The sequence below is a fragment of the Trachurus japonicus genome, chromosome 18, assembly GCF_045865225.1.
Source record: "Trachurus japonicus isolate A0001 chromosome 18, Traja_1.0".
Taxonomy (NCBI): Eukaryota; Metazoa; Chordata; class Actinopteri; order Carangiformes; family Carangidae; genus Trachurus; species Trachurus japonicus.
In genome coordinates, this window is record NC_140924.1 from 29,681,048 (window position 1) to 29,706,636 (window position 25,589).

At 40.7% G+C, this 25,589-nt stretch overlaps 3 protein-coding genes across 7 annotated transcripts in view; all 3 read right to left on the reverse strand.

Annotated features, from left to right (window-relative positions):
• Positions 1-2,044: 2,044 nt before the first annotated feature.
• LOC146969596 (DNA damage-inducible transcript 4-like protein) lies at positions 2,045-4,267 on the reverse strand. The gene is made up of 3 exons (XM_085759149.1): positions 4,142-4,267; positions 3,843-3,981; positions 2,045-3,324 (listed from the first exon to the last, which is right to left on the reverse strand). Exons 2-3 carry the CDS (start codon positions 3,931-3,933, stop codon positions 2,834-2,836), a joined length of 582 nt encoding a protein of 193 aa, XP_085615275.1. The 5' UTR covers positions 3,934-3,981; positions 4,142-4,267; the 3' UTR covers positions 2,045-2,833.
• A 4,943-nt stretch (positions 4,268-9,210) lies between these two features.
• Positions 9,211-17,390, reverse strand: LOC146969597 (uncharacterized). Of its 2 annotated transcripts, none has more exons than XM_085759771.1 (12): positions 17,125-17,390; positions 15,849-16,085; positions 13,882-13,941; positions 13,603-13,650; positions 12,564-12,611; positions 12,395-12,418; positions 12,245-12,283; positions 12,049-12,090; positions 11,601-11,702; positions 11,445-11,469; positions 11,274-11,356; positions 9,211-10,232 (listed from the first exon to the last, which is right to left on the reverse strand). In XM_085759771.1, exons 1-12 carry the CDS (start codon positions 17,171-17,173, stop codon positions 10,219-10,221), a joined length of 771 nt encoding a protein of 256 aa, XP_085615897.1. In that variant the 5' UTR covers positions 17,174-17,390; the 3' UTR covers positions 9,211-10,218. The 2 variants fall into 2 exon arrangements, with proteins under 2 accessions (XP_085615897.1, XP_085615896.1); XM_085759770.1 differs by having other exon boundaries at positions 12,564-12,614.
• A 1,783-nt stretch (positions 17,391-19,173) lies between these two features.
• The window catches only part of LOC146969598 (protein phosphatase 3 catalytic subunit alpha), a 69,814-nt gene continuing 63,398 nt past the window's right edge, over positions 19,174-25,589 (reverse strand). For 2 of the 4 annotated variants that reach the window (XM_085760003.1, XM_085760002.1), the window contains 2 exons: positions 25,419-25,448; positions 19,174-20,977 (listed from right to left, as the gene is read on the reverse strand). In XM_085760003.1, coding sequence (XP_085616129.1) covers positions 20,775-20,977; positions 25,419-25,448 — 233 coding nt within the window. In that variant the 3' untranslated portion in view covers positions 19,174-20,774. The remainder of the gene's footprint in view (positions 20,978-25,418; positions 25,449-25,589) is intronic. The other 2 variants (XM_085760005.1, XM_085760004.1) reach the window with 1 other exon arrangement.

Below are 25,589 nucleotides of genomic sequence, written 5' to 3' on the forward strand. Positions count from 1 at the left end.
AGCCAGGAGAGAGTAGATCAGTCACTCTTTTCGTTGCCACGGTGTGAGACAGCCTTCAGTACTTTTCCATGAGGCTTCAGTCTATATTAATTATGTTGTCCTGCCCCTTGGGAGGAGCATTTGCTTTCTCTGCCTTTCTTTGGACATATACCACAAACCAATTGTGTAATACAAAATTACACCTTTGAGATGGATTCTCATAAGGTGTAGCGGAATAGATGAAATTGGAAATTTGGACACAATAATCAAGTGCTGGTTTTTAAAGCAACAGTTCAACATCCTGTTAAATTTTGATTTCTCGTCATGATTTCCTGGTGACCTAATAGTAATGACATCACCTGCAAGAGGGAACGAAACTGTTTACATTACCCCCTCCTTTAAACTGCAACCTACTTTACCAGGTTAAATGCTTCCCTTGTTTTCAATCATTATGTGAAGCTGAGCAAATCTTCTTCTGGATAGTCCCTTACTAGGCAATCTCAGTGTCATTGCAACTTATAAAGTAGTTTTTCATTACAAATGCATGTCAACATATGTAAGACTTCTTTTAAAATACATCTCATAAGGGCTATAGAAGTTTAGATAAAAACTAGACACATTTGATATAGACACATCCTTTATGTTTGTTTTCAAGCATAAATGATTAATTCTATCACAACATTAAATGTGGTACAGAGTGAAACAAGTGTTTCATATAACAAAGTTTTTGATATTCAATTAAATCAATGCAACAGTGCAAACTTGTACTGCTGACCCACTTACGTGCAGCAAGGCAAAGGGATCAGCCGAGGCCGCGTAAGTGTGACACTGGGTAAATGATCACTGGTGCTTTGTCCCTTCACAATGACAGTGACGCATCTTGCACAAGATCATGTGCTACTGTCATTAATCTCTTGTAACCATGTCAGCCCGTTCACTTGTTTGTGCAAGAATGATGGCCTGTGTAATTGGAAAAACTTTGTACAAACATTAAGTCGCTCAGGACAGTGTGAGTGGCCCATTTACTCTATAGCCTCTAACTATGCATTTACAAACATGACAGCCTGGATTGCTGCAAAAAAAAGTCTTGAGCACAAATGCCATTACTGCAAATATCCCACACAAGTGTCAAAGTCCTTGATGCAACAGACTCTCATTTGTATGCCTCACAAACAGGAGGCCCTTAAAATCACTATGGAGACACCTCCATTAAGGGGAGTGAGAGAAATGTCGCACAAACTCTGCAGGTTCAAACAAGCAGCTGATGTGCTGACATAAACAGTTACAGCAGTGTGCATGCACAGGCTGCTGTGTACTGTGTATAATCACAGAAAGGAAATGACCTGTAGCTGCAACTGGAGTCAAATGTGTGCTTTTCCAAATTAAAGTCTTGGCTAGAATAGGCCTACAACTAAAAATGTTTTATTACTGGAGTTTACTGGAGGCCAAGCATTCAAGTTATGCTTATGTATGTTTATGACTGAATATGTATGAATGTCTCAATTGTTTTGTCTTCTGTCTTTATATGTTCTGTGTTTCATCTCGGCTATATTGTAAATGAGGTTGCGCCTCAATATATCTCCGAGTTTAAATAAAGGTTATGAAATGAAATGTTTGGTTGTTTCTACGAATTCTGAAGATTAACCAGCATGATGCACATTAAATTCAGCAATGCTGGCGGCTTCCATGATGTCCAGGCTTAGTCATACTAGTCGTGCATAATAAACATAAAATTCTTGAGACCTTGTTGTTCCTTTTGTCCTCTTTAAAAAGCCAGCATTGTCCCACTGGTGCCTTCCCACTCCAGAAGGCTTGGCTCCATGTGTACAGTAATGATCTGTGGGTGCTGAATAATTATTCAGACTCAACAGCATAAACAGAAGAAGTCTAAAAATGTGAAAACTATGGTTTCAATCTTTTATTGTCTAGTAGAGACAAAACCTTTCCTCCAACAAGAAGTTTAAATGGCATAAAAAAAAAAGTTTGAAAAAATTTGAATCAATAAAAAGAATTTCTTTGCACAGCCCAGTTAAATCACATTAAAAAAAACAAAAACAAATAAGTGTTAACATTTTGGTGAACCATCCTTTTAATAAGGCATTTGAAAAGGTGTGTCTGGGAAAGGGGTATAAAAAATAAAAATGCAATAAAACGCTCAACACTAAACATACACATAGGTCTAGCTGTGATCTGAGTGAGAAAGTACATTTCTATGACATTTAAGGCATCCACATTCCCTTAGTGTGACTCCACACCAAGACAGCAGCATCCTCACAAAAGTCTTCAGTCTTAAAAAACATCTGTAGCCCTGAATACAGCATGGTACAACTAGCTACATATGGCCCCCAAAGACTATGTCACTGTCTCCCATTTAAGCCTAGGTGTGTTTACAGCAGCAGAACACATTCAATACATCTGGAAACACGCAGATGCATCAACAAAGTGGCTAGTGTCTTCAACAAAAGTGTACCCACAGTATGTCCCTCTCAATCATGTTGATGTGAACATAGTTTTACATTCATCTGCAAAATGTACAATTTAAAATCATGTTTGTATTAAACGGACTTATTAGAAAAAAGAAAAAAAAAAACATTCAGGATATTACAATTTTGTTGATAAAAATGCACTTTTAGAAACACTGAAGTGAAACCCAGAACTACCAGGCTCACTTATGCACAACCTTTTGAGTGTAAATCCCAAACTGCAACTGGATTGACTGGCTACCAATAACTGAGATGACAAACCATATTGTACAAAACACCGTAGAAAATATGACACTACTGGAGTGTCATTTACATTTGGGCAGAAGTGCGTTTACCCACAGGAAACCCAGTATCCCTCCCCCACCCATAGTTCAGCACTCCTCTACCACGGTGCCAGCCGAGGAGGAGTACAGTTTTTTCTTGACAAGCCGGAAACCTGGACTCAGTTTAAGTACGTGCCTGAAAGCTGGGGCAAAGCAGGTTCCCATAAAGAAGAAGTCCTTCAGGCTGGGCCAGGCAGTGCCGTCCTGCTTGAAAACAAGAGTCAACTCGAATGTGGGCACCACGGTGGCATCATAGATGATGCGCTCCAGCCGCTTGCAGCCCTTGTCCAGCTCCAGGTGGACATACAGGACGCAGCCACGCAGGCCACAAGGCTCACAAGACGCCAGCCTCAGGACTTCACGAGCTATTCTCCGTGTTAGCTTCTCTGGGACCAGCACAGAGGAGCAGTGCAGTGTTGTTTTTTTGGCTCGAGAGAGGCAGTTTTCAAACATCTTGGCCAGCTGTTGACAGGTTCTGTCCTCGGCCACATCTGCAGTCCTCTGAGGCTCAGCCAAGCAGTATTCCCAGAAATCCAGTTCTGAGGAAAAAATAAATGAATAGTTCGTTTTAGGAACCAATTCCAGCTCCAGCCATTATAAGATTTCAGCATGCACACAACATTTAATGCATTTGTCAGTTTTGACTACAGATGCATTAGTGATGGATGGAATCAGTCTGTCATTTTTTCTGCTTTCTGTACATTAACATGTGTCAAAGCTCTCACGAACCACACACACATGACCAAAAGCTTCATACAGAATGAAATAGCATCACAGTGCAATGATGCGGCTCCGGCTGGAGACAGAAGCTGGTAGATGGGCTATTGTACGCATTTAGCTGTTGTGCAGACCGGCTAGAGGGATGACTTCATCCTCTGTTGACTTCCCTGTGCCCGTCCCCCTCCCCTCCACTGCTGCAGCCATGCACCACACAGGGATAAACCATGGGATAAACAAGCACACAACTACAAGTACCGGTACCCACAACCTACCTAACGGTTAGCTACACAGACACAAAGAGGGAGAGAAAACAAACATAAAAAGCCAGTAAGCGTACCTTTCTCAATGCAAGCCTGGTCATATCTTCTGTCGACCAAATCCGAAATACAGTCGGTGTTTTTTGTCTTTAATGTGCTTGTGGCAACCATGGTGACGGGCTTGTCCTCTCCTGGCTCCTGTGGCTTTAGCACAGCTCCCTGAAAAAACCACGAAGCAGCGTCAGAGCTAACGTTAAATGAGACACAGGTGGCTAATTAAGTGTCAACACGCAGCCATTAGCACGCTAACCCACCCCCAATAAAACAATACCCAACTTTAGCTGCTCAATTCTAGCTGAAAGGCCTTGAAATGACTTACCTTAAATATTATTTAGTGCAAAAAAGAAGAAAATTTATAGTTTAGACAGTTTAATAAATAAATTCCCACGCGCACCGCTTCTTCACTCACGCACCATCAACACACAGACACACACAAACACACACTGCGCCGGGCAAACTTCTGAGCAGTATTTATACCTTCCTTCCCCACTCAGCTGACCGGAGGGTTTGACCAATCACAGTGCATCTCTCGACGTGGCGTCAGCTCCTCCTTTTATTGGCTGCCAAGTGGTTTTTAAATTAAATGATTGACCAACACTTGCAGAGAATATTTCTGTTGCTACGTGGTCGGGGGAACATGCACAGTGGGAGAAGGGGAGGGCTGTTGTGAAGTTCATCTCAGTTTTACTCGCCTATTTCCACATCATGGTTTACCCACCTGTTGAACAAATAATAATAAATTAATCTTCGTTGAAATGATGTGTGTTTTTACTGCCATGTAGCCTATATTATTGTAGCCATTAGTCAAAAGCACAAACCTCAAACTCAATGTTTCAGCCTTACTGATGAAACTCTGTAGGAAACAAGCTGAAGTATTTCACACCTACACATTTGATTCAATGCATAACCTCAAATGTGATTTTTTCTTTTCAAGTTGTGTTAAAAGGGACAATCCACATCTTTTAAACTGAGGCACAGGCAGTGGTTTCAGCCAAACTAACACATCCAAACATGGCACTGGTCTTGACAGATTGCTTTGGAACCTACATGCCAATCCAGGGCACGCACTAGGCCTATTACTACAGAGAGATGGAAATTCAAGGATGAAATTTATCTGATCAGAGTGGTTTTCACCTCCCACAGGGATGCAATTAAGTTCAAAATAAGCAAAACATTTCCCTCAACCATACTCCTGCTGCCAGTTCCCATCTTATCTGGAGGTCTTTCACATGGAGGAAGCCCTTTATCCATGTTCGCTCAGCCAAAACATCTCATCTTATACTGAATGTGTATGGGTGTGTGTACATTTGGCAGGTAAAAAAACATCAGGCACAGTTGTTGAGCTCATCAACAGTTTATCCCTCATCATGCCCCGTCTCGACAGAAATCTCCTGCCAGTAACTGGAGCTGCCTCTCTTACCTCCAGCAGCTCTGCTGGCTAAAGAGTAATGGAATCCAATGGGCAAGGGAGCACAAGAGAGTGCGAGAGAGAGAGCTCTGCTCCAGTCACATGGAGAGAACTAGATATGCCTCAGAAAAAAAGTCACATGCTTTAGCTTGTGTTACTGCCTTTGTGGATGGAGGCTCTTTGATTCCTGCCAGAAAAACTGTGAAAAATATGACACATTTTATCATGGTGTGCAAACACAGGGCACGTAATCTGAGCTGCATCTATGTGTCAAGAAATGTATTTTGGGAGGAAATAAATTATCCAACAACTTTTTTTTTTTAACGAATTACTCCTCTTTTAGTTCTAAAACCTCTTTTGCAAAGTATGCCAACATATAGTCAAGTGACCAAAGTGATAGGCTACATGCCTATGACCTGTAGGCACAGTTACAGTAGCTACAGTAAAAAGAGGTTTCTGTTCTTTGCAGTTGACACTGTCAGTACTTTCGTCATGACCTAAATGTCATTTCTTTCATTTGACCTAAATGTATGATGAATAAAGAAGGTCAGTACAGTTGCTGAGAAAGCTTTCTTTCAGACCCAGCAGCCTACATTTTACACTGTATCGTAAAAACTTAACAAGCAGGAAATAGTATCGAGGGTTTTAAATTAGATCTGCTGTGTACAGGCAGACAAAGTACAGTTGAAAATGAAAGCAAAAGAAATGTGAACATTTTAATAAAAAAGTTCAGCGTTATATTAAAAATGCATTTTGTGCAAAATGCACATTTTAACTGGCCTATCATAGACACAGGTCTGAGGTCTGTCCTGTAGAGTCCGACTCTTATCTGCAGATGCTGTCACCTGTCATACATTGCAGCTACTGTATGTGGGTTAACTGTGCAGACAGGGTGAAATGTGGTGCACTGATCGGCTCAATGTCCAGTGGATGCATGGAATCATGCAGGGCAATAAGAGCAACATTACTCCATCCACCTTTAGCAGAAAGACTGCAGTACAGTCATAAAAATGAAAATCACTGGGAAAGCAATCCTGCAAGTGAGGCACACACTCTCTGAACACATGCATGAAATGATACCACAGCCAAAACCTCAGGAGACAGACTGTGTTTTACAGCAACTGTCAGCTCTCACCAAGATCAGTGCACTCGTTTCAGAGCTTATAATGTTTCCAATGCCTTGATATTACATTCTGCCTCCATCAACATTTTTCATGTGTAGTGTAGCACCGTCTGTCTGTGGCTCCTGTCACACTGCTTGATAAACACTTGTAATTTCAGTTGGTCTTCACTTGTTGAATGGAAATTAACTCGTTTTCTTTTTCTGCAACCTTCAAAGACAAAAGAGAGCAGACACTGGGCCTGTAATGAGTAGCAACTCTGCATGTGACCTTCATTCCCTGTTGGTAAGGCGAGATGACCAAAATCTGCTTGCGAATTTGTTCCATGTGCCAACAACCCCCGTTTCCCTGAATGAAGCAAAAGATGTTGTGTTTCAAGTTACTAATCCATTGCAGTTCAGATGAACCTTCTGTTATCCCCCTCAACGCGCCTGGTATGCCGGGCTGCTGTCGTTCTCTGATCAGTCAAACTGCTGCGTGTTGCACCCGGTGCCCTCCCCCATGAAATTTAACAACAGGAGCCTTTTTGCTGACTTGCATTTCTCACACAAGATAGCTGCACGTGGAGGAGTATTCCTGCTGGCCTTGCACACAGCTGAGAGGTCTTTAAAGAGAGAAATATGGTCCCTCGAGTAAAAAAAGATGTGAATGTGTGTCTGTGTAAGCGTGCCAATATCATACACATTTCTGATCCTACGTACACATGGCTTTTAATGCATTTGTAATAGTAGCTGGAATAATTTCATTGTAAGATTCATGTCATTACAGTAGATATGAAATGAGCAGGGACTGAACTCCATTTCAATGCATTAATACCAGAACTCAACATGTCGTCAAAAATCAGCCAAAACAGGAAATGCACAATATCTACATCAAATAAACAAATACAAATTGGAAGCTTTCATTTGGATGGAAATTTTTAGTCATGATTTCCTTCCAGTGCAGATTTAGAGATTTAAAGCAGTAGTAAGCGATCCGGTCGTTTGGGCTAATGCTGCGTTCCAGGCAGGCTTTTGAAACCGTAAGTTACAGCTTCAAGTCACGACTTACGACTTTGTAGCGTTCCAGGCAACCCGTAACTCGTGTTTTTCCGACCTGTTGCACCTGTTTTACCTGTGAAAGTCACTCGTAACTTCCGACCCGTGAACTCGTACCAGATCGAACTGGTACGACTTCACAGGTTGGAAAAACACAAATTACGGGTTGCCTTGAACGCACCATAACTTCTTGTCAGCCGATGGAGTTAGCAGTCCCCGCCCTCGTCATGGATCTATTGGTCCTCGTCCCTACGTCACCACATTCACGCGCATCCCTTGGCTGCACACACAGCCCTTTATGCCGTTCTCTCTCCTCATTGGATAAAACTTGTAGGATACAAGGAAAGTTTTCTCCTCGGCTTACAGCAGACCCGTGTTTCAGACCAAACACTCTATGTGAGTGATTGCTGTCGGAAGATATAACTATTTAAGACTTATATTAAAGCAGATATCAGTGGCACGGCCGTTTCGGCTAATGCTGTGTTCAAGGCAGGCTTTTGAAACCGTAAGTTACAGCTTCAAGTCACAACTACGACTTGGTAGCGTTCCAGGTAACCCGTAGCTCGTGTTTTTACCGTCCTGTTGTCTGTGAAAGTTCCCTATAACGGCCACTCGTAACTTCCGACCCGTGAACTCGTACCAGATCAAACTGGTATGACTTCACAGGAAGGAAAAACACAAAGTACGAGTTTCCTTGAACGCACCATGAGTTAGCAGCCCCCGCCCTTGTCAGGCATCAATTGGTCCTCGTGCTACGTCACCACATTCACGCGCATCCCTTGGCTGCACACACAGCCCTTCATGCCGTTCTCTCCCCTCATTGGATAACACTTGTATCCCACAAGGAAAATTTTCTCCTCGGGTTACAGCAGAGCAGAGTGACGGAGAGACTCGTGTTTAGGCTGAAATACTTCATGTAAGTGATTGCTGACGGAAAATAGGACTATTTAGGACTTATATTAACAAAAACATTCCACTGATATCTGCTTTAACACAAAAATATTGCTTACTTCTGCTTTAATATATGAAAATGACCTCCATCAGTTTTCTGCAGCACACCGTAGGTTTCAGCCAGTCAAACTGCTGCCTTACAAAGGTCATGCTCCATGTCTTAACAATAAAAAGAAGCGTAGCATTTGCACTGAATTGTCACTGTCAGACTCAGATTGTGAAATTTCATAAACATTGAGAGGAGAAGAGTAGATTTTGTCCGATACTGGAAGACGTGACACTGTGAAGCTGAAGGACAGAGACTGGCATGACACCCTGAATGTAATGCGACCAATGCCACAGCTGGTACGCCATTATAGTTGTGTGTGATGGGCCCTCTGCCAATCTGCTCACTGTCTCTGTGATGGACGTGCGCCCATAGTCAAAGCTGTTACCCAGTGTCAGCTTACAAAGGACACAGATAGAGCCAATGCTAATATCACTGATTCAACATGGAGGCCGTGTTCACAAAATGGCAAAAGACACTCAGATTTCTTCTCTGAAGTTGGATTAATTGCACAGAAAGGTTGAACTCTCTCTGGTTATGACCTCATCCTGCCTGAGCACTGTGTTTTGTACATCAAACAGTTACACAGTGGGATATTTTACACTGGTTTTCTACATCTCACTCCTCGATTAACAACCTCATGAAACCTCAGTGCAATAAACACCAGCTTACCAACTGGCAGTAAGACCATGGCTGGCTCTTTGTTTTGTGTTGGCTGTTTGCTCCCTCTAGTGGTGAGTCACTGAACTGACACTGTTGGTGGTGACCTGTTCCATATTGGAATAATATAGCAATATGATAAATATGGTAAACTTTTATTTACAAACAGACAAACAAAACACCCAAGCATGGGCAGATTTGGATTTGGGTTGAATTACTGCAGTCAATGAGCAACCATGTTAAAAAAGCTAATATATACAGAACATATAGGCTGAAAAGGGAAAATGTCGTTAAGGGCTTTATCTTGTAAAGGAAAGATTTGTATTTCAATAATATCAATCCAAACAAATAGATAAGTTTGATATAGAATTAGATGAATCAAAGCTGCATTTTCTTGTGATTTATTGAGGAAATTGAACAAATTCCAGCCATAAAGCATTTCCAGTGTCTTTACATACAAACATCGGTATCTACCTTATTCATTGTGCTAAAATGTTATATTAAATAAAATACAAGCACTGTCTTTATCACTTCAAAATTGCTGATGAATGAACAGTATTATTCTGAAAAGGGAAGACGGTGATTTAAAATGCTCCCAGTGGAAAAGTCTATAAGAGTATTCTTTTAAAAGAAATACTTAACTGAGATACATAAAATGTAAAAGTGAAGTACATCCCAAAAGAATCTGTTCTTATACTGTCTTTTGGTAACAGTGACAGGCACATATGCACGCACAATCAATCAATAATAAAACACAACAAAAACATCATAATCTACAAAATAGTTTTAAAAAGGATGATTATAAAATGTAAAATGATTTATTACATCTGATGGATCTGAGATCAGTGCATTGTAAAGAAAATGTGCTATGCAGCTGTATTTGTGTCAACAGTATACCGAAAATTGAGATTATGCTAGAATTACATAGTTATCTGCAGTTTTAAATCCTCACAGGTTGAGAATAAGTTCACTTACTCTGAGATTTATGATCACAGTCCTAAAACCGCATTCAGCATACAGAATCATACATGAAAACCACTGCTCAATACAAATGTTTCACAAAATTCACTCAAAGAATCAGAAATCTAAACAGTTCCTCCACAAGACCAGGGTGTGTGTGTGTGTGACAGTTGTGAGTCATCCACTGGCTGAATTCGATGTTACTGCCCCTTTTTATCTCGCAGCAGCTGAAACACACAAGACAACACAGGCAACTGATGAAGCCCCAACAGAGGAAGTGATCAGATGTTACAAATGTGTCCAGCTTGAAAAATGATCATAACAATACTCTAACTTAACCGTGAAGGGAAATAGTGTTCAGCAGACAGCTGCACTGCACCGGCCTCGTACAGCACGGGACAGGATGTCACCATGCTTAGGAAGTGGCACCACTTCTCCAGTACAAAAAAATGTCAGTGTCATGCAAACCAGATTCCTGACGTTCAAACAGCTTAAATAAATATTAAACCATTAATTTACAATAGAGGAGTGATAGGATTTTTATTTCTGCATTTAATTTGAATTCATTACCTCAGTAAATGCATTTTTTGCTGGTGAGGTTTCAGACTGTTATTTTACTTACATGTGGGTAGCAGGATCACAGACCCATAGGAATTTATAAAGCTACAAACCAAAGAAATCCAGTAGTCTGCAACAACATAAACACTTTCTTCCTTAGAAAAATTCCTACAGCATGACTCCATTTCCCTGTGAAGCTCTTAGCCAAGTCATCCAGACCTGATTGTGTTAGGGGAGGAAGGCCGCGGCGGAACATTCAGCGCCCATATGTGTTTTTTTTTTAGGGTGGGGTGAAGGGGCACAGAGTCTGTGTACAAACTACATATGACATGAGCACCTGTGGATGTACACATGCATTCACCCCACCAAAAAACATGCACACGCCTCCAGCGTCTGGCCCACACTGACATTTGCTGGTCGCACAATAGCTCCTGTCCAAAATAATCTGTGTTTATGTTAGGAAGTCACTATCTTTCAAGCCCTGCTGCTTGTTTGAGGGCGGGGGCGCAAAATCACAGGAAACACCTTCTGTTGCCCAGCAAAAGCCCCCAAAGCTCTTACAGTACAATGCAATATTAAAAGGCTGCGACTTCCCAGGAATCACTGCTTAACTGTGTCTGGAGAAACAGCTTTACCAAGCGCTGCAAGAATGCACAAACAGAAGGAACCTGGAAGGAACGCTTGCAGGAAATAGATGGAAGGCCGCTCACCATTTTCCTCTGCGCCTGATGACTTCACCCCGAGGAGCATGACACCATCTTTGGTGCTTTCAGGTCTGCTCTGGAAAGATGCACTGTGAAGAGACAGGGAGACAGAGGGACGAGTGCTTTGCTTGTTCACAACTTTAAAGTACAACATGAAACAACGAAGTTCAAACTTACTTCTCAGTTCCAGTGTCAATGGTCTCTGTAGAATAAAGACAAGACAAAGCATTAGTAAACACAAACTACCCATTTATTCATCAAATGTGTGTATTTTCTTTAAAGTGATTATGCCCTGGGTATATCCATTGCAGTAAATAGATGCATTACATGTACCTGTGCAATCGTTGACCCTCTTACTTTTGAATTTGAGGTAGAAGCCAACAGCAGCAGCTGCAAGCAACGTGACAGGCAGCAGAATCCACAACAGCTTATTTCCTGAGGGTAAAACAGAGGGAGAGTCTCACCAACATCTGTCCATTTAGACTTTATCTAGCAAAAGCAGTTACAAAATAGCAATATAAAATATACATAGTGTGCAGAGTGAATTATCATATGCTGGTGGGCTAACATGCTAAAGAAAATGTATCATCTGTGTTCCGTGCACAGAGCTGCTAGCTTGTTGTAGGCTCACTGGTCTTTAAGAAGCTGGTGTTGGTTCCACACTTCAACATGTGGGTTGGAGGAGTTGGGGATCAAACAATGACCTTATGATTCTGACTTGCTGTGACCTGGACATGTCAAGTGACAGGTCCAGCAGAGCGCAGTTCAATCAACACATTACCTGGTTTGGGTTCTGCTGGCTTGTCACCCCCAGTCTGAGAACCTTTCAAAACAATGTGTTTCTGATTAGTTTCCTGTCCTTCAACACCCAACAGGATGACTGAAAATGATTTATGATTGAACTAGATTCATTCATCAGATATGGCTTTATATGCAGAAAAATCATCATGTAGCTATGGCAGTTCAGTGTAACTCACCAGCATCATTCTCCTTCACTGGAGGACTTTGCTTGGTACCTGAAAAATATATCACAGATTTATCAAAACAGTGTATTATGGATATATATTAGTAATGCTTGGACATAAACAGAACAAACATAATGTATGAAATGATGTGCTGTAGCCTACCTGTGCCAGGAGTAGCATTGCCTGCTGAAAAACAGATCAGTATGATTTAATGAAAACGCTGATGATGTTTGCCCCCTTACTATTAAACACACTCTCTGAAAAGACTGATTTTCAAACAGTGACATCATCACCAGTAAAAGATTTTCAAAAAAGTAAAAGCAAGTCTAACTTGGGTTGGCTTTGACAGTCCCAGGGATAGTGGAAGAAGTAGTGTTCACTGCTGGAAAAAAAGAGAAAAGAATAAGACATCAAAGAGTTTGATATCATGAGTTAAACCAAGTCAAGCAAGTTATCCTGCCTGTTTCCATTCTTAGTCTACTTGCCAGCCCATAGGGCCCCATTGTGAACCCGGAAATGTTGAGTACCCCAAAGTTTTATGTTAGAAATAGATAGTATGGGTCCCCAGTATTCAGAAACTGCCGGATGCTAACTTATATATATTGGGCAATTAGCATAACAGACATAATTAGCATAAATTAGCATAATTGCCTATATGGGCAATATTTCAACAAAATTGACTTGGTTGATCTGGGCAATATTGGAGTGGTTTTAGGGGTTATTGATGATGCTGAATCCATTTCTGACATTTTCAAAATTCAAAATGGCTGTCTAAACCGGAAGTGACCAGATTTGAACCGCCAGTGGGCCGATTTTGATGGATTTCAAAATCTGGTCACCGGTTTAGACAGCCATTTTGAATTTTGAAAATGTCAGAAATGGATCCAGCATCATCGTTAACCCCTAAAACCACTCCAATATTTCCCAGATCAGCCAAGTCAATTTTGTAGAAATATTGCCCATATAGGCAATTATGCTAATTTATGCGAATTATGTCAATTATGCTAATTGCCCAATATATATAAGTTAGCATCCGGCAGTTTCTGAATACTGGGGACCCATACTATATATTTCTAACATAAAACTTTGGGGTACTCAACATTTCCGGGTACTCATTGTTGGCAAGTAGACTATCTCTGTGTTAAGATAAGATAAGATAAGATAAGATAAGATAAGATAAGATAAGATAAGATAAGATAAGATAAGATAAGATAAGATAAGATAAGATAAGATAAGATAAGATAAGATAAGATAAGATAAGATAAGATAAGATAAGATAAGATAAGATAAGATAAGATAAGATAAGATTTGACACTCAGAAAGCATGTTTCCTAAAAGGTGAAAATACTGCATTCATACAGTAAATGTACCTGTTGGGTTATTTGATGGCCGGTTCCCTTGTGGATCAATTGATTCATCTGTTCCAAACAGAAAGGCATCAGGTATATCAGAGCAAGACAGGCTTCAGGTGTTCCAGAACAAGCAAGTCTCAAGTCTTATAATTACTTTGATACAAGACTCAATTTGAGTGGTTTGATGTAAATGTAAATTAAAGTCTCATGTTCTTAGAATAAACGTTCAAGTTGTGTCCTCAACTAGCCCTTATTGACCTTCTCTTCTTACTCTAATAAATTGAAAGAAAGGCTAACCTTTGTTTGTCTGATTGACCGGAGTAGGAACAGTGCCTACTGGTGGAGTTTGAGTTGATTCTGAAAAACAAGAAGAAATGAAAGAGTTTGGAATCATGAGTCAGTTCAAGTCTATTTCCCCGTACACAGTGTGAAGCTGAAAAGAGATTTTAAAGTGTTAATCATGATGTAGAGGTTTATGTCACATACTATTCAGAGCATATCTATTGTTCTTTGGGGAAAGTTCTGATTAATCAAGAACTATCAGTGAGGTATTGATCCTCTCTTCTTACTATATCAGGAAATATGGAGATAAAGTCCCATAAAAAAAGTATAAACTGGTGAATAAAAAACATTTGAATGTAATGACAAATAACCAAATATTAAAGAATACTTATGGCCTATGAAACAGGTGATGGAAAGGTGTGCAACTGTCAACAGGCTGCAGTGTGCAGTGATACGAAGGGAGAGAAAAAAGCGGCAAACGATTGTAAGGTCCAACTTTTTTGTGGACAACAGTTCTGTGGTGGAAATGTAATGCTCTTTTGAATGCATATTATTTTGAGAAGCAAAACTCTTTATTTTTGTGACCCCAGCCAACTAGCAGGAACTACCTTCATCAACACCAAAACCAGGCTGAGCTCACAGGAAGGGGAAAGTCACTGTTGATGCAGGACACAGCTAATGGGGATGTCATACAACTTAATGCCAAAAATCCAAACTATTCATGTAGTTTCACTTGAAACCTTTCACTTTTGCAAATTATTCTTTGTTATTTTCTTTAAGATCTCCTCATTCATTCGGAGTGCTGATAGACATTTTCTACAAGCTCTTCTCATGAATAGCCTATTAATTAATCAGCTGGTGAAGACAGAGAGCTTCAGCAGACATAGAAATATATCTGTGTAAAACATTTCCGCTGACAGATTCTATTTTCTCTTCAAAGTTGTATGTTTGCATCTTTTTTTTTTTTTTTTTTTGGCACAGCCTTAAAGGCCAGTGGCTGAGACAAAGGAATGCCCTCATTCCAAGTGTCAGACTGGGGAAAAGAAGTCAAGTCAGTGATGGAGGTGGTGGAGGAGTGTTGAGGTGGATATCCTCTGCTTGAAACACTGCAGCAGTGTGAAGCTGCATCCTGTCCTGTCCCAGACACACTATTGTTGTCCTCTGACCTGTGAAGCCAAGCTTCCTGTCTTCACTGTTGTCAGCTGCAATCCTATTCAAGATATTTCACACCAGAGCAGTCACTGGCTGGGGTCTACATTTGAGCTGTTTCACAAGTAAATTCTTCAATGCTTACGTCATGTGAAACAGGTCTGGACTCCTGTATTTTAGAGCAGATCTCAAGCCACTGAAGTTAAGTTAACAAGTTGAGTCCAGAACCAATGTAAGCCCCAAGTCCTTCATATCATTTAAGATGAGCCCAGGTCAGAAGAACCACCAAGCGGAGTCAATTTTAATGATTGGTCCAGTATTTTGGTCCATGTGTTAAGTTGAGTAAAACTTCAAGTTGTGTCTGGATGTCATTGGTAGAATCCAATAACAATCCAATAACAAATAGTAAGTGGTTTGAACATGCAAGGATTCTTTGTATTATCTGTTATTTATAGTGATTAGCACTGTAGCTTTATTGTTCTGTCTATGCTATGGAACAGTGTAAGCATCATATACAGTGTAGTTTGAAGCATTAAGGGAATAGGTGTCTTTGCCCATTGGCTTTATAAATGATATAGGTGTTAGTGTAATGGGTGGGGCTAGGAGGGGCTTGTTTTCATTGATTAGCATCAGAACTCTACAAATGGACATTGTGCTTTATTTTTGTTAAAACAGCTCAACTGTATGGAGCAAAACTGAGACCTGTAGAAGGTCTTCAGAATAGACACATGTTTTCATAAGCAAGAAACATCAGTGGTATTGATCTTCTCATCTGACTCATGTTAGGGAGCAAATGTTTCCTGTGATGTGACATATTTCTGTAGTGCACATACCTGCAGACTTATTATTTGATGAAGTTGCTCCAACTTGTGTTGTAGCTGGTAGAGTTGCTAGAATAGTTGGCCGCACTGTTCCCTTATTTGATGGAGCTGTTTGAGTTGTTCCATCTTGTGTAGCTGGTGAAGCTGTTCCATTATTTGGTGAAACTGACGGAAGTTGTGGAGCTGCTCCATTATTTGGTGAAACTGATGAAGTTGGTAGAGTTGATTCATCCGAAGCACTTGGCGAAACTAAACAAGAACACAACATTTATGCACACTGAAGCTGTAAATATTTTAATATTAATTCACACAGTGTTGTTAGATTTTTTTTTTATGAATACTTATCAAGTGCTAAGAGTTTGTGGACTAATTTTAGTCCTTGTGTGAGCAGTAGCCAGGGTGAGGGTGTTTCCTCCAGATGTTTATAGCTAAACACTGGAAGTAGATTTGTTGCCAGTTGGGACGTTTCAGTCTCAGGACAATACTCTGTTGTCTCTGTGAGAGAGGGGGCAGCTTGGTTCCCACTGCCTATCTGCTGTTAGATCACCTATCTGTCCAGTGCAGAACAGTTAAAAGTTCTTTTGGTTCCGCACAAGAAAAACAAACAAATCAAGAGCCACCCTCTTCTTTCCTGTTTTCAACAGAGAGCCTCATTTGTCACTTTGGTGATTTTTCATTCCTGCGTGTGAGATTTGTTCTTTATGTTTATGTTTGTTCAAGAAATGTGATTTTTTTTCTTTCCTTCAAATAAATATGGCAGAATAATACACTACTTGCAGTCAAACTTCTTCTAACTTGTTAATATAATAAAAGAGGAGGACAATTGATGGCATGAACACACAGGACTTTTATCTCAGCCTGGATGAACGGAAACACAATCTCAGAGTGGATGTCTCTGAGGTCATGTTCAAAGTGAGAGTGTCTTTTGAACAACACTGTGATCTTATCTTTGCACATACCAAAACAAATTTAAATTGCATGAGAAAAAAACCCATAAATAAGGCATCTGAACAATTACTGCTACACAACACACACACAGAATAGTTTTTTTTTTTCTCATTTTCTCGTGATAATGCCACCAGTCAACTTGACAAAATACACTGTGTGTGGAAATGTTTGGACCTTATACAAATATCAGATTCAGTTCTCTTTTATTCAGCAGTAATTGAGGCTATTAAACCAACCATCCTCGTACTGAAAGAATTAAGGCAGAAATAAATAAAAGGGATGAAAACCCTCTGAGGGCCCTCAGCTCTCCAGCCAAAAGTAACAGAATGGGTTCACCTACCTGGTGTGAAGGCGAGCAGGAGCAGGAGAAGAACTCTGTTGGTCTTCATGATGATTCTGTGGCTGTGAACCCGTCTGACTTCACCCTCAGACTTTGACTGTGTGGCGAATGGAAAAGGTGTCCGGGCTCCGCTGCTGATGCTTATTTTGGCACTTCCTTTAGATAAAGAAGGGGAGGAAATAGACTGGCTTCCTTTCCTGACGTGAAGTGGGTGGGTTAGGGCTGGTTGGAGCCCAGCACAAGGCAGCCAGTGGGTGCAAGCCTGAGTCCATTTAAGAGTGATTACAGTTTTGAATAATGTGTTTGAATGCATCGTCCACTTTATTTTTTCCTGCTCTGACAGTTGACCAGTTGGGAGGAGGCTGGGACTCAGTGGAGACAGTGCAACAACAGCTCACATGATCACTCAGATAGAGGATGTCCATCAACAACAGGTTATTGAATTGTCATGAAAACATAAAAACATGTGACATGTGACAAGAAAATGACAGTAGCTCTGACTCAGAAGACTCATCCAATGTAAAACAGGAACCACTTACTTGCACCACACACAAACACACACACACACACACACACACACACACACACACACACACACACACACACACACACACACACACTGCCATGCATTTCATATTCGCACCATCACATGCATCTATCATCAACATAACAAAAACAAAGGAAGAGAAAAATTACAAAATGGCAGCTTGTTTTATTTAGTAATGATCGGAACAGATGACAAGGAGCCAAATCTTGACAGCCCCTGGGAGCTGCTCAAATACCAGCCATGACGTCTCACTATTCTTCATTGTTTACGGAGCAGTTCCTCCACAGAGCAGGGAGATGACCTTAGGCAGATCACACTGCTGCTCAAGCTGCTTACTACTGGATGAGCCTCAGTCTCATTTCCACTCATGAGTCAAGTGGACAGTCTGACTCTTTGACAGTCTATCAAAACAAACATGTTTTTATATAAGAGGTTCAACTTGAGGTGTAGATAATGACCACTGGCTGCTCACTGCTGGTTTGTCCCTGGCATCGCACTCACTTGGTCTTTGGTTTATCTCACAGAATCTAGCTCTTGTTTTTTTGTTGATTTAAAAAAAAGAGAGAGAAAGAAAACAGGATGTCAGAGTTAAATTCCTTTCATTTTAGCACTGTGCTTGATTTCAGTTGAAGAGAAAGACATGCAAGAAAACAGGGACAAGAAAGTGTAGGCTGCTTTAAAGTGGCTTTATGTTCAAATAATTTGAACACAAGCAGATTAGATCTCTTAAAACCAGAAACAAGTGGGTGTTGATAGGTGACATCTAATAACCTTCTTATGACTTTCTGGTAGCTTGAGTTGAAATAAGACACAACGCAGTTCAAAACACAATGAAATACAAAGTTCCACATTTTTGCCTTTGAGTCAAGAGGAAGCCTGCAGTTCCTTGGCTCTAATGTGTGCAGGTAAACTGGAGCAATCTTGGCTTTGTCCTCCAAGCTTAATCAAAGAAGTCACGCAGGTTTATGAGGAGGAAACACCTTTTGTTGTGAAACTGCCAAGGAGAAATTTCCCATCTACTTACTGGGCAGTCAACACCAAATCCTGGAGGTTTGTGTGTAGCAGAGCTGATTATTCTCCAGACACTGTGTCAATGTTAAGATGTTTTTTTAGATTCATAGAGAGTATCTATTAGTGTTAAAAAAAATCCCTTTTTCAATGCATCCTCTCCACTCTTGGACTGCAAGGTGTGAGTAACACATTGGGACTCCATTGTCTCTATTCTTAGTGTCTTTTTGTTTCCTTGCAGGTATGAATTATGGGTAACAGCTTCCTGAAATGTTGTTGGAAAACAAAGGCCATCACGTAGCTCGACAATACAGCCTCACCGTCTTGTGCAGAAAACACCCAAGGGAGTGTGTGTAGTATGTATTCGATTTTATTGTACATGGTTGCATATTCACTGGCCGCCGGACAATTGCAGGAGAGCCCGAGTCTCACACACACACGCACACACACACGCACACGCACACACACACACACATACAGGAGAAACAGGTACATTTCAAGTTGAAATTCATGCACATTTTTATTGAACAGTTATATAAAATACTTTTCATAGTTGCAAGTGCATGCCTCATCTGCCAACAGTTTTGAAGTTAAATTACAAAAGCAAGGCTTCATGTCGTGTAGTGAATTACTTGGGCACTTAAGCAGTTCTTAAAAAAGATCGAAGTATTTTTTTTTGTTTCATCTTAAAGTATTGAGCAGTATCAAACCTGTAACTGATATACAAAGCAGAGTTCCAAATAATAATAGTAATCATAATCAAATTACACTTTCTGTGGCACATTTACAAAACAGAACAAAACTGATTTACCTGTTATATGACACAAACAGCTAATCATGCATTTTTGAGTTCCACATGTAACCACACACCTCACAAGAATTGTCAAACATGCTTAATTGGACTGTGTGCACTTACAAGCGCAGGTTAAAAATATGATTTCTCATCCATTTTAGATAATTAAATGCTTCAATTACAAAAAGAAGTTGAAGGCATAGAGCATCATGGTGTTAATTGAAAGTATGCAGGTATACGTTTCCAGTATATGTTCACTAAAGCGCAATATATTTCAAAACAGGCCTCCACAGCCATGGTATTCAGATTTTCTAGTTCCTTTGTTTGATTTTTATAAAACATGCATAGGCAGACACTTTAAGTTTATTGTATTCTTTTTTTTCCGTTTTTTTTTTACACAATATAGGTTCTCTATTTTTACTTTGTTCGCAATACTTAAAAAGAGAAAAAATTAACACTCAGTTCCAGCAAGCCACAATAAATCTGCCCCCCCCCCCTTCCAAAAGAGACAAAAAATAAACATATTTGCAAATGATAGATAGGTAAATGTAAATTCCAGTTATGAAACTCAAGAAAATAGGTATTCATTACCGAGTTATTTAGCCATTATACAGAAAAATCAGGTCAAAGCACACACCAAAAGAACCTGAGGTAAGCATAATATGTACAAAACCATAAAACGTTCCATTATTTGGCATTTCGACAACATTGCAACATTCTTTTTAAGACTGCCTAATTAATTTCAGAGCTATTTTATAAGAGTAGCAAAAAAAAGTTATCAATAAATAGTCCTTATTTAGTTTGTACACCCTTATATGTTAAAAACATTATCTCATGTTCTGTCCTTTTTAGTGCTGTATTTTTGTAAACGTACAATAGTTAGTAAGAAGTTAGACGACTTTCCATTTCGGTGTAAATGAGCAAGGGTCTTTCAAGAAAAAAAAGAAAATAAATCACCTTTAGGATCTATCTATCCCTCTCTCTCTCTCTGTCACTCTGTCTCTCTGACATACTGTGGTGTGGTGTAGCAGCAAGCGCAGTAAAGGCCTGACTGCTCAGAAATGTGAACCGACAATAACTTAGCAGATTTGACTATGAACTAATATTTAGAAGGCATATCCAAAGACTAGCAAGTGAGATGTCCCCCCAGTGTGAGCCATACATGCCTCCCACCCTTCACACTCCAACACTCCCCCTCCTTTCAACTCCTTCACCCTTTGCCCCTGTTCTGCGGTGGCGGGCCGAGATGAGGCAGGGGGCGGGGCGGCCCCGTCGGCCAAGGTGACGCCTGCTGCTGCCGCTTCACTGGATGTTGCTGCCGCTGCTGGTGCTTCCCTTGGCGTCCGTGCCGTTGGTCTCCGAGGACAGGGCCTTGTTGAGGGAGTTGAGGCTGGCGTCGGAGGGCAAGGCGTCTCGCCGCGGCGGCATCCTCTCGTTGATGCGGTCCAGACCCTTGGCCTCCTCGAAGCTAGTGATCTTGTGCTGAGGCGAGAAGCCCTTGATGGCTGTTGAGATGCAAGAGAAGGGGGATAAAGGAGGAGAGATGAGGGGGGGGCAGATTAGACGGTTCTAAGAATGGGGTCACACTTGCTCCCAGTCACGCACACATCACCAGATTATCTTTGGTTTGATCTCAGGTCATGGTTTTGCAACAGAAACTTACTTTACTGAGAAAATGACAACACAGAGACTGCACCTGAGGAGCCGTTTCAACTGCAGGTCATCCATGAAAAATGAGTAAGTGTAGGACTGTTAATACTAATGACAGGTGCATGATGCTGATCCCTACACACCTTGACTTAAACAAATCGTTTGACACTTTGTGAACTGCACTTATTTCCTTCCTTGGATAGTTTGATGAGGCGATCTGTTCCACTCTGCTCTCAGGTCAATACAAGGCCACAGGCAGCAGCTGCTTAGCTTGGTGTAGCATCACTATTGTAAAGATGGATACACAGCAGCCTGGCTACTGGATGTCTGAGGGTAATATAGAAAACCTGTCAACAACATCTTTGTTATGATCAGAGGATTTTTTCTGATTGGCTCACTGTCCTGTTGCTCCAGAGAGGAGATGTGAAACTTGACTACACTGAGAAGGTTTTTAGTTCTTAAAGGGGTAGTTCACTCAAAATTCAAATTTCACTCATTATCTACTCACCCTCATGTCGACTAAGAGCTGTGAGAATTTTCAGAGTCCTCCGTGCCTTCTCTGAGTTATGGGGTGGTCCGTGCAGCAGTATTTGTCCATATAATGGTTATCAATGGATACCAACTTTCTTCGTCCAAAAAGACACACCAAAAAACATCCAAATACCTCCATAGTGCTTGTCTGTAATGTCCCTCTTGTATTGAAGCCCCGACATGAGAAATTGTTCTGCCGGTCTGTGCAAATCACGTGAGATTTGCACTGACACAGGAAGAGCAGTGAACTGAGACACTGGGAGCTTCCGCTACAAAACAAGCTTAAAATATACTTTTTTTTTTTTCGGAACAATTTCTCATGTCGGGGCTTCAATACAAGCGGGACATTACAGACGAGCAGTATGGAGGTATTTGGATGTTTTTTTGGTGTGTCTTTTCAGACGAAGAAAGTTGGTATCCATTCACAACCATTATATGGACAAATACTGCTGCACGGACCCCCCCGTAACTCAGAGAAGGAACGGAGGACTCTGAAAATTCTCACAGCTCTTAGTCGACATGAGGGTGAGTAGATAATGAGTGAAATTTGAATTTTGGGTGAACTGTCCCTTTAAAAGCTCAACTGAGTCGATTATGTTTGTCATTGTGTATTCACGTGATAGTTTATCTCATTCATCAGTCACATTAAATAAACATGTTTACGTTAGGTCACGTTGCCTTACACTGAGTCGGCTCTGCTCAGTGGACCTGAGTAGACTGGGTGCTTTACTGTTTGTTTAACTGCTACATCACTTGTTACAGTGTGCGAGTTTCATTTTTACAGTGGATGCAACTAGAAATGACATGTTCTGTCTTTTCTTGGCTTTGCTCCATCTCACCTATGTCGGTGTGCGTCTGTAATTAAGGTCCATGTGGAACATGTTGACCATAATACGAGAGAAACGATGCTTTGGTTCAAAGAAAATTGCCTCAATCATTTTTTGTGATCAAATTACTCAAGTCATCTTTCAGCCCTACTCAACTATATCTTATTATCCATCTCCACTTCAAATAATCTGGGACTTTTAAATGAGTGGTCACTTGTTGGCAGGACGCAATAACAAGGATTTCTACTAGGTGGATGTAAACTAAGCAGTCGCTGACTTTGGATTTCCATTGAACAGATATTTATTAGAGTGGTACTGATCTTTCCACTGTTTGCAAGGAAGTGAATAAGTTGACTTTCTAAAATATCAAACTATTTCTTTTGACTGTGTGTATGATGTGACATGAAGCTGTGCTACTCCAGGCTGAACCCTTCAGCGGTTTATACAAAGTGTTTGAATGTGTTGTGTTTTAAATCAATCAACAGCAGCATGTACAGTAGTACAACATATTTACATAGTAAACATATTGAGTGTTTAGTGGTTTATCAACAGATGAACAATCAATATAAAGGATGTAACTCATTTTTATGAAATGACAACACATCAACACCATTTATTGGGATTTCAAAAGAATGTAACTGGACAGACATAAGGATCAAATAATCCTTCTAGATCTAAAGAGGGAACTCCTGGCATCAGGGTCAACAGGTTTTCACTGTGCCATCAATCCAGCTGTGATAACTATGTGTCAGAAGACGTCTGGAATACAGGGCCGTCTCATGGCCGTCTTGTACTGTTACTTTGTAGCTCTTGAACAGTGCATGTCCTCTACGGCTGATGTTAAAGAATATCTTTACTGAGGCACATCCCAGAACACCTGAGGACCCCAAACATCCATATCACCCCATCACGTCACAGTTTATAATGACAAGAGGGGGAAGAAGGAGAATGATCAAAGAGACAAAAAAAAGAACAAGGGGAGAAAATAAAAACACTAGAGTGGAGCCCACTAAGACATTCACTTCCACAAAATAGAACCACGTTGAGACTGAGCTCACGTACAAAGACACTACAGAGGTACTTGGGGTGCTAACGACTTGTTTAGTCTGCTTGGAGCATGCAGCAATTAAGGGTTGACTGGAAAGTTATGAGGGGTGGAGGTGACAATGTGCTTCAGACTAGAGTTAAAGGACAACAGGATCGAATTACACTGAAGTGCACAGTGGGATTAGAGGGAGGGGGTGATTGATGCATTAAAATACCACTGAAATGAATAAAATCAGGCTGATTTGCTTCAACAGCGTCTCATTTATCGACTTGTGACTGTTTTATTCAATTCAATGGGCTACTTTTCTTTTCATATTTAAGTATACAATCAATCTAACATTCAGCTTGATCAAGTTTCATTTCAGCCAATTCTTTACTTGTAACTTCCACCTTTCATAAAGGCTGGGGGTCTGGATGGTAATAAAAAACTATAATTGGAAAGAAGATGACCCTTTACTAGAAATGGTGGAGGGGGCATCGTTTTAGGGGGACAAATTGGGGGAACGTGGAGAGGGGCATGATGGGTAGCGTAGTTGTGTTGCTGCATAGCACAGGTCAGACACAGGTTATTAGCAGCTCACAGGAAAAAACACGACACAGCAGGGCCACAGAGGATCCACATGGAGAGAGAAGCAGAGAAGTGTCTCGACACTACAATGGACTGTCCTCTATGGGGCTAATGAGGAAGTACTGGACAATTTTAATGTAAATAGCAGCTAGCAAACTACTATTTAGCTGGCAGTTGAGGTTGTTCTTGCGCCAAAGGCGAAGTGAATGAAAAAAAGATTTTGGACTTCAATTTGGATTTCCCAGCCTCCTGTGGAGTGTTGGTCTCTACCAATTCAGATCCAGCTCTAAGCAAAACTCTATACTTGTTGTGTTCAGAGAACTGCAACAACAATACACAACTGCTTCAGTTGTTTCAAAGGGGAAATACCATTAGAAGCTTTCATAGCAAGACTTCAGAGGATTGTGTGAGGGTAGAGCAGGAGGTACACTATCTCAGATTAAGCACAGCAAAATTATTACGCTGAGTGATTTAAGTGCAGGACTTTGTTTGTGTAAGGGACTCCCTTCCTGCATGGAGAACTCCATGCAGCTTTTGATAAGCAAGCAAGTGTAAGCTACTGTAATATATAATACTATATTTGTGATCCTATTAAGATATTCTACACAAATCAGCTCATTCCTCCAGTTTCTAAACTGTAAAATGTTGTGTCTAGACTAGATCAACCACTCACTGTCTGAATTCTAGATACAGGCATAAAAAAACCTGATGAATATACTGTATGTCAGTCATCTATTTCTAAATGACCTCAAACATATTTTTGTATTCCTGTAACAATGTTTTTGTTATTTATGGCCTCAGCTAATGATATACTACAGAGACTAAATCTATTGGATACAGTACAGTGGGCCAACCCGTGTGAGTGTGAATGTGCATCTCTATCCTGATGTAAAACCTGCATAATCAGTAAAGTTTACAGTGATGAACTCAAAGGCAACACAGCATGTTGTCTTTACCGGTGAGGTAAGGTGTGCAGTGTTTCAAGGAAATGCTACACACACATTCATAACAACTATCATGTATTTGGTTGTGTTAGCAAAGAAAAACTTATAGTGTAGCGTTTGCTTTGCACTCACTCAAAATCACAGTGTGCTCTGTGATTATGAAGTCTGTGCTATGAAATCCATTCCCCTTTAAAACATGTGTGACCACAGGATTTCCTAATTACTTACTTCCTTTTCTCAGTTAATACTATGCCACATTTTGTTAGCCCAAACACCCAACACACTCTATTCAAGCACCAGCGAGATGGATGAAAACCCAGCGGAGCCCCCTGTCTATTGCCATGAAAAGCAACAGAAGAGGGCAGCCAGACCCATTTACCTTCGTCAGCCTCAATAGCTTCAATAGTAGCTGAAGAGAAGAAGAGGGGGGTTGCAAAACGAATGAGAGAAGTGAGCAGGAGTTCATTTTTTTCCCAGGAACAAGTCAATGAGCAGCAAAGACAGCCAATGCCGACAACAAAGGTTAATGTCATCTCCACATTTTATGACA